Source organism: the organism of the source record quoted next, unplaced genomic scaffold (assembly GCF_019419815.1).
Source record: "Pyrus x bretschneideri cultivar Hongxiangsu unplaced genomic scaffold, Pyrus_bretschneideri_v1 Contig108, whole genome shotgun sequence".
NCBI lineage: Eukaryota > Viridiplantae > Streptophyta > Magnoliopsida > Rosales > Rosaceae > Pyrus > Pyrus x bretschneideri.
Window position 1 is genome coordinate 903,738 of NW_025999400.1, and position 8,466 is coordinate 912,203.

The window sequence follows — 8,466 nt, forward strand, 5'->3', positions numbered from 1 at the left end:
GGAAATGTCATACTTTGCAGGAAGCGCTCCGTAGATTCGGTGATCGGTTTGTCCTTACCCACGTTTTTATTCTATGGGTACAATGATGAAGCAAGAATAGTGCCGGCGGCTCAAAAGGACTAGTAATGCTTAAAATTAATTTTTGACATTAGTGTTAAAACTAATGGTAATTATGTTGAAGGTTATTTGGTACACATTAGCAAAAGTTCATGCGCGGTGTTGCGGGTGTTTAAAATGCTTTGGAAATATGTACATACATAAAAGATCTGTTGTCACATCTTGGCCTGGGACGGACCACATCCCGGGCCCGCTCCGCAACCGTAGCACGATATTATCCGCTTTGGGCCCCGACCACGCCCTCACGGTTTTGTTTCTAGGACTCACACGAGAACTTCCCGATGGGTCACCCATCCTAGGAATGCTCTCGCACGCTACTCGCTTAACTTCAGAGTTTCTACGGAACCCGAAGCCAGTGAACTCCCAAAAAGCCTCCTGCTAGGTAGGGATGGGAATATACATATAAGGATCACTCCCCTGGGCAATGTGGGATGTTACAATCCACCCCCCTTAGGGGCCCGATGCCCTCGTCGGCACACACGCGACCAAGGTTAGGCTTTGATACAAAATGTCACATCCCGGCCTGAGGCGGACCACATCCTGGGCCCGCTCCGCCACTGTAGCACGATATTGTCCGCTTTTGGCCCCGACCACGCCCTCACGGTTTTGTTTCTGGGAACTCACACGAGAACTTCCCGATGGGTCACCCATCCTAGGAATGCTCTCGCGCGCTACTCGCTTAACTTCGGAGTTCCTACGGAACCCGAAGCCAGTGAGCTCCCAAAAGGCCTCGTGCTAGGTAGGGATGGGAATATACATATAAGGATCACTTCCCTGGGCGATGTGGGATGTTACATCTGTAGTGTTAAATTGCGCATTTTTATCAACATATTCATAGTCCAACAACAAATTAATTACAAATTTTTTCCTTATAAAAATTTGATAAAACAGCTGGATCCAGAATTGGCTGTATTAAAAACACACTACAAAATTATTAAGTCTCCTCGATCATATCTATGAAACTAAAAGCTGACCTCTAAACAATTACATAGGCTATTAAGAAGATCCACTGTCATATAGCCTAAATTTACAATAGACCAACTTTTGAGGTCAAATTTGTAAACCGTATGATATGTCATCAATGGACAATAAATACGTTCATCAAAACTTAAGTAATAATCTATTATCAACAACCTCTCGATCCGCAATAAGTGTATGATGTGTCCTTCATGGCTGCTTGTTCAAGGAGGCCCACCTCTCGATCCATGATAAGTAGGACACCACAGTTGTCCTCTCACTAGACCCCTCCTACTCCACATTGGTTAACATAATGGCTTTGCAATGAGGGTTCTCAAATATTATCATTGAATCTAATTCCTTGAAGGTTATCTCGTGCCTAAGATTGATGATAGCGGCTGGGAGGTGCTCCCCATCATTTTCCGCGTTTATGCCTTAGGGAACTCCTTTCATGCTTGCGATTGGTCTTGGGTTCCAAGATCAGCTAATTTTACGGCGGACTATGTGATGTCTCATCAGGGCACGAAGATGTGCAATAACGTCTAGGTCAAAAGACCCCCATCTTCGATTGTTGGTATCTTAAACAAAGACGGATTTCCTTGTTCCCCAAATTAGTGTTTTGTTGTAGTGGGTTTGGGTGCGTCATTTGTATCCCTCTCTCACCTTGTATTGTTTTCTCCGCTTGTTTGCTCTTGCTGGTTTTTTGCCCCTCATGGCTTGGCCCTGGTTTAATATATTAATTAATTTCAAAAAAAAAATTAAAAAAAATTATTATCAACAACCACGTCATATAGTTTACATAATTGATCTAAAATATTGATGTCCGTAGTATTACCCATACATTCCAAGGCTAGCTTTTCAATAAACAATGAGAGTGGGTGACAAATCTCATCCATCATCCAATCTTGTAATTACATTTATTGAAATAGTTTTCCCATTACTTGTTGAATCACATTAGGAAAAGAAAAACAATACATGTGGATGTGAGGATGATCTATAAATTGGATTCAAATGCAAAACATCTCAACCCAAAAGAATAGTCTGTCTGTAGGCTTCTTCAACTTGATCAACAAACCAAATCAAAACATTATTTCAATCCTATCCCATTACATTTAAAAATGACAAACAAACTATGTATCTCCCAAAAAGAAATTTCAAAAGAGAAAAACCCCAAAAAAAAAAAAAAAAAAAAAAAAAAAAACACCTCATGTGGAGTTGGATCTGAAGAGCAGAGAATTCAGTCAGGGCCGTCCTCATTTTCACCACCTCCACTTACGTGGCGTTTCCTACAGTCGCAGTAAAAAACCGTGGTAACAACGTACCCCCAAAGCACCACTAACCCGTACAAAATTACCCAACCCAATTTATCCTCAATGCCCACCACCACCCTCGTCAGCGTCGCCGTCGATGATCCCTCCATCAAATCCTCACCATCCATCACTTCCTCCAGCTTCCTCGCAACCGCCCACGTAAACAACACGAACATGCCCGACAACACCCACCCGCATAGCTTCTTACCCGCCATCAACTCCCACCCGACCCGAATCGCATCCCACCCGTACCTCTCTTCCAAAATCGACGCCACTAGCCCCAGGCCCATCATCCCCATCAGGTATATTTCCAGACCCGACCCGAGAACCATGATGACCAATCTGGACCAGGACGAGTTGAATACAGTTGACAAAGTGCGGGGCACTAGCGCGGACGCGATCGACAGCGCGTAGATACAGATGGATGTGACTAACGGCCTTCTCCAAGTGATCTTGACGGCGTTAAGGGATGAGCGGAGAGTGGGGCGTTTTCCGTGGATGGATGTCGAGGCGGCTGTCACGGCGGCGATGGAAGCGAGGAGTGAGAGGGCGTAGGAGGGGAAGAAGAAGAGGACCTTGATGCGGAGGAGCGAGATGGCGTCATCGCGGGACTCCTTCCAGACCTGGCGGGCTTCGAATCGCGTGTGGGCGAGGCGTGCGAGGGATTCAAGGTGGTAGATGTGGGATTTGAGGGGGTGCGAGGAGAGGGAGAGGGAGAAGAGGAGGAGGGAAAGCGGGAGGGTCGTAAGGGCAAAAATGGAAACGAAAGTCTGTTTGTTTTTATGGAAAATCTTGAGGGAATCGAGGAGAACCTTGACAATCGTTGATCGGTGATCGTGGGAGAAGACGCTGTCTGTTTCCGACATTTTCTCTCGACGGAGGACTCCACCTCCACTGCCCTTCGAAGTTTATGAGGAGTTCAAGGAACGCTATCGACTGCCGTCTGGAATTAGGGAATTTACGGTAATACCCATTTTGGCCTGGCTGGCCCTTGGAGGGGATTTTTATTTAGAAACACTAATAAAAAAAAGTTTTGTTATAAAATCGACGGTGTGTGCTGTGGAATAAATAAAACAAGGTACAAAATTTACGAAGTTCCGCTACAGTCAGTGTGACTGGAGTACGTCTTCGGGACAGCGGTGGTGCTTCCATTATAAAGTAGAATAATAAGTGTACAAAAGTAACTCTCTTTATTATCTCCTCTTCTCTTCCTTTCTTTTCTCTCTTCCTCTTCTTCTCTTTTCTCTCTTCCTCTTTCTTCTTTCACAATCTCTTTCGTGAAACTCTTCTTCATTTCTCATCCATTTTATAAGCAAATAAAACATTATTCACTTTACAAATTTTTCACAAATAATTAGTGAAAATACTGTGCATAAATAGTAACAAATTATTCATGTGGGCCATCCACATTATTCACAACACTTCCCCTTGGATGGCCACAAGTCTTTGATTGACTCATTAAAATCTTGATTTGTTTTGGATGCTCCCCTTGATGAGTATCTCCTCCTGATTTCAAATCATTTAGGCTGATCGTTGATCCTTCTGCTTCAGTCTCTTAGCGAGAAGAGTTGCCGAAAGAGGCGCTTTACTTGTTGTTAACTTTCCACATGCTCGTTCTTGAACTGGGCTGGAGGGTCTTCTGATTTCCTCCAAAGATTTGAATTTACTCCTTTTATCTGGAGCTGAATTTGATTCAAGGGTGGTGGACAATTGATCTTAAATCAGACTTGTGATTTCTTCAAGGACATTCGAGGCTTGATCTTGGATAAAATTGGACCATGAAGAGCTTCACGTGGCAAGTGATCTTCGGTTTTGTCGAGGATGAATCAGCACGTGTTTGTTATGCTTGTCTCTACATGCTTCAATTTTCACTTGCCTTACTTGTTCCCCTTGCATAAGTGGTATTTTCCCTGGTTTTCCCTCATGCACGTGTGGCATCTTCTCTTGTAGTATTTGTTCACTGATGCAGGAGTGGAATGCAAACCTTGCATTTGAAATGTCCTTCACTTCTTGGTGACTCATCCATGCGTGGCAACTTCAGTGTAAAAAGCCATCAACGAGCCAATTATTCTGCGGTGTTGATGACTTGAGACCTAGCTCCACCAGCAGTTGAAGATGAGTACTCAAGAGCAATTCTAGGTGAGCAATCAGGAAAGGTTCCAAGCAGTCGGTTCCTTACCGAAAGTTTGAGTGGAGGTTTCGACATATTGCTTTATATATCCTTGTTTTTGCAGGTAAGAATAAGGGCAAAGGAAATGACAGGGAGATTGCATGATATAAGATACTCTTGTTCTCGTCCTTGATGATATGAGATAATCTTGCTCTGGTGTGACTTGTTTTGAAGAGGTATTCTCGGAGAGGAAGAAAACTGAGTATTTGGAGATACTTTGTTGAAGATGCATTCTCGAATATGAGGACGAGTTAGGTATTCTTGCAAGTCTGCTTTGTTATGGAGAACGAAGGTCGACATATATAGAGATTTTTCAATAGCATGCAGTGGTGTTGTGCCTTTACTCTTGTCGGCAACTGTGGTGTAATTAGAACAATAAGATTTACGCGTTTTCAACTTTGTCAGAGATCTTTGACAAAGTTGCACGCGATATCTGAAAAAGCTGAGATTGCGTCTGAAAAATGCCAACAAACTTTATTCAGGAAAATCTGGCTTTTGAAATTCAAAGAGCGATGCCTTTTTGATCTCTGAACAAGTGGCTCTGTTGCCTCTTCTTTTATAGAGACATCAATTGTGTTCAAGAGTATGCTCAGAAAGTTACTGCCTCTAGAAATTTTCCCCTTTCTTGCACTTCTGAGATTTTATTTGACCTCATTTTTCCTTCCTCATTTCTGAAAATAGCTTGCCCATCTAACATTTGTTTAGACTTGAGTCTTAGAAGTGATACAGGCGAGCAGCGTCAAGATAATATATGGCGCCCATCCTTCTTATTTTCTAATGGTCCTCTTACAGTTGGGGACTATGTGATGACGAATAACATAACCGCTACTGTGGTAGCTAGGAATCTTCTCACTCCAAGGGATAACATAATCCTTTCAAAACGGTCTGATGAGTAGGCCGTTCAAGACTCCCTGGCTCTTAGTGTTCGGTGTGCTGGCTCTGTTTCCAATATGGGCTAACGCCTACTTGCTCGAACTCACCAAGTTGAATCATTAATGGCTAAGCTGGCAAGTCTTAAACAAGAGATCATAGGGCTCAAGCACGAGAATAGAGTGTTACACGTGCTTGCAAATAATTACTCGACGAGCATGAAAGAGATCTCGACTAGATACAGGAATCCGAAAGTCGGATTCAAAGTGATCACCAGAGGTTCGTGGCTAGATTCCGAAGGCAACTGATGCCTTCCCCTTTTGGTGTTTAGTCAAGTAATGGGCTGCCACATGATCAATCTCCAATGCCTCACCCTTTTGGGGTATTGCCGAGTATTGAGGCTTCACATGAGCAACCTTTGTGAAGGCTTTATCCTGTTTGTTTGTTTTAACTCATGTGTATGTACATGTCTGTAATTTCTAGGAGATATCAATATATAAGCTTTATTTCATTCAATGTATTGCGCCAAATACAATAAAGCATATACTTCACTAAGATGTGGTACTTCTGGACCAAATATCAATTTATCTTTACCCTCATGAAGATAAATGATAATTCTTAGTGTCTAAATCATTTGAGTATTCAACTCATAATCTTCAATCCATATGATTCTTTAATATCATAAACATCATGGATAAGATTCGTGTTGGCACATTGTTCGATCTGCACTTCAAGACAATATTTCTCTCAACATTTTATAACCTTTCTTGACTCTTCAGGAGTCCCAATTTAATATCATCAACTCTTGTGAGAGATTTTAGTATTTTGCAACAATATCATAATGAAAGTACTCACTAAGGCAATTTATACCATCCATTGGTATTGAGTACATATTTTATGCTTTACCTTTTAAGGGCTTTCTTCAAGCAATATGAATCCTTCGGGGATTTTCTACACCTCATGACACATTTTCCTTTGGAATTTATACAGAGCAACTTGCTTCCATGTATATTTGAGGGATTTACTTATGGAGATATGATGTGGGCGACTCATAACCCTTCGTATATAATTCTTCATTCATATGAACTCGTTTACAACCTTGTGTCATATCATGTGAGTGTATTTCACTGTATTACAAATGCCCAATGTAACCTTCCTGGTTCAACATCTTTTGGCTATTTGTATTATATTCAAGTATATAGGTCTATTTTTCCACGTTCTTACAAAATTGTAATGGAATTGCCTTTCTCCATTTTTGCCAATAATTTTGTTGACAAAAAAAGAACGAGACTTAATATCAACAGAGCTCATTGTTGGCTATTTGTATTATCATCAATCTGTGATCCCATATTCTCAAGTGCGTGCGCATGCATAATTTTATTTTTTTCTTCATTTCTTTGGATATCCATTGTCTCTTCAAGGGCATTACACTATCTCTTCCAGGATAGTCATAATTTAGAGAATGTGGATCATAACCTCTTCTTGAGCGTTATAGAGCTTGGATTGTAATCTCCACTTCTGGGAGTTGAGTCATTGGAACCTATATGTCTATCATGCTTCATGCATAAGACATCAAAATTCTCATGTCCGCGGATTGTCCTTTCTAGGACGTGTATCCATGCGGTGACTGTCATGCTTTTGGCATGTAACCATTATGCTTCAGGAATGCAATAGTTCAGTAGTGCCATATTCTTCTTCTTTCGAATGACTGAACCTTTTGAGTCTAAGGGTCTGCCATGCTTCAGGCGTGCAACAGATAAATCATTTGCTGCCTCACTATATTGTCCAACAAGGACATTAATTCTTGTAGGCACATTTGCGTCAAGTATATGTGATTTCATCACTTTCGTGGTATCATTCAATTATCCTTGCTTCATTTTTTCATTGATCGCTTTGTGAATCAAAATAAGACAAATACTATTCGTTCTTCTGGAACGATCTTTTCTCATCATTCTTCTGTAATGATATTTTCTCATCGTTCTTTTGAAACAATGTTATTTTCTCCCCTTAACAGCGGGAAAATTGTCTTATCAAAATGACAATCTGCAAATCACGTGGTAAACATATCCTCAGTCAAGCGTTCCAAATATTGAATGATAGATGGTGTTCAACGTCAATGCCCGATCCGCGATGATGCCTCATTTCAGTACGTTGTGGCAGTGCAATAGGCACAAAGATAATACAACCAAAAACTCGTAAATGTGTAATGTTTGGTTGATGTCCAAACACGAGTTGTACTGAGAAGTATTGATGATTGGTAACAAATTTCAACCGAACTAATACTGCTTCATGCAAAATAGCATGTACCCATGTAAAAACCATTTTCTACTAAACCATTTTCATTAAAACAATTTTGTTTTAATGAGTAGAGCGCGGGTAATCAATTTCAGCCGCTTAATAAATATTTCTACTAAACCATTTTTAGTATGGATATAAGGAACTTCTGGTCCTTATTTAATAGTCTGTAGACTGAGACTCTTATGGCTTTTATTACAATTAAGTTGAGGCACTACGGCACTTCAAACTTACTGTACTCATCAAGGAACTTGATGTCTTGATCTTGCGGATCTAGGGACTTCATGCCCTATCTTTTCGCATGATGGAACTTCAAGTCCAATCATTTTTATGTGATGAGGATCAAGAAACTGCAGGTTCTGATCTGATCAAGGAACTTCGGGTCCAGTATATACTCATCGTATCAAAAGATAAGTACAATAAATAAATTAAAGCAATAGGCGGTAATTCCAACCATAATAAATAAATTGCATTTAAGTAAATAAAGCTTGTGACAAGGGTTTTAATTCAGCACCATTCACATAAATCAAAATTTAAAGCAGTAGGCGATAAAACGGTCCATGATAAATAAATTGCTTTAAAGTAAATAAAACTCGTGAAAGGATTTTAAACCAACACCATTCACATATATAAATACATATATATTTTCTTCTTTCTTTTTAGATGGTGTAACACCATCCAAAAACCTTTACTTTTTATTATTATTATTATTCTTATTCATTCACATGCTGCACCATTCCAAAACAA

The 8,466-nt window shown here is 40.5% G+C and overlaps 1 protein-coding gene across 1 annotated transcript; it reads right to left on the bottom strand.

Annotated features, from left to right (window-relative positions):
- Window positions 1-2,311: 2,311 nt before the first annotated feature.
- Window positions 2,312-3,250, bottom strand: LOC125471425. The gene has a single exon (XM_048571756.1). It carries the CDS (start codon window positions 3,248-3,250, stop codon window positions 2,312-2,314), a length of 939 nt encoding a protein of 312 aa, XP_048427713.1.
- Window positions 3,251-8,466: the final 5,216 nt, after the last annotated feature.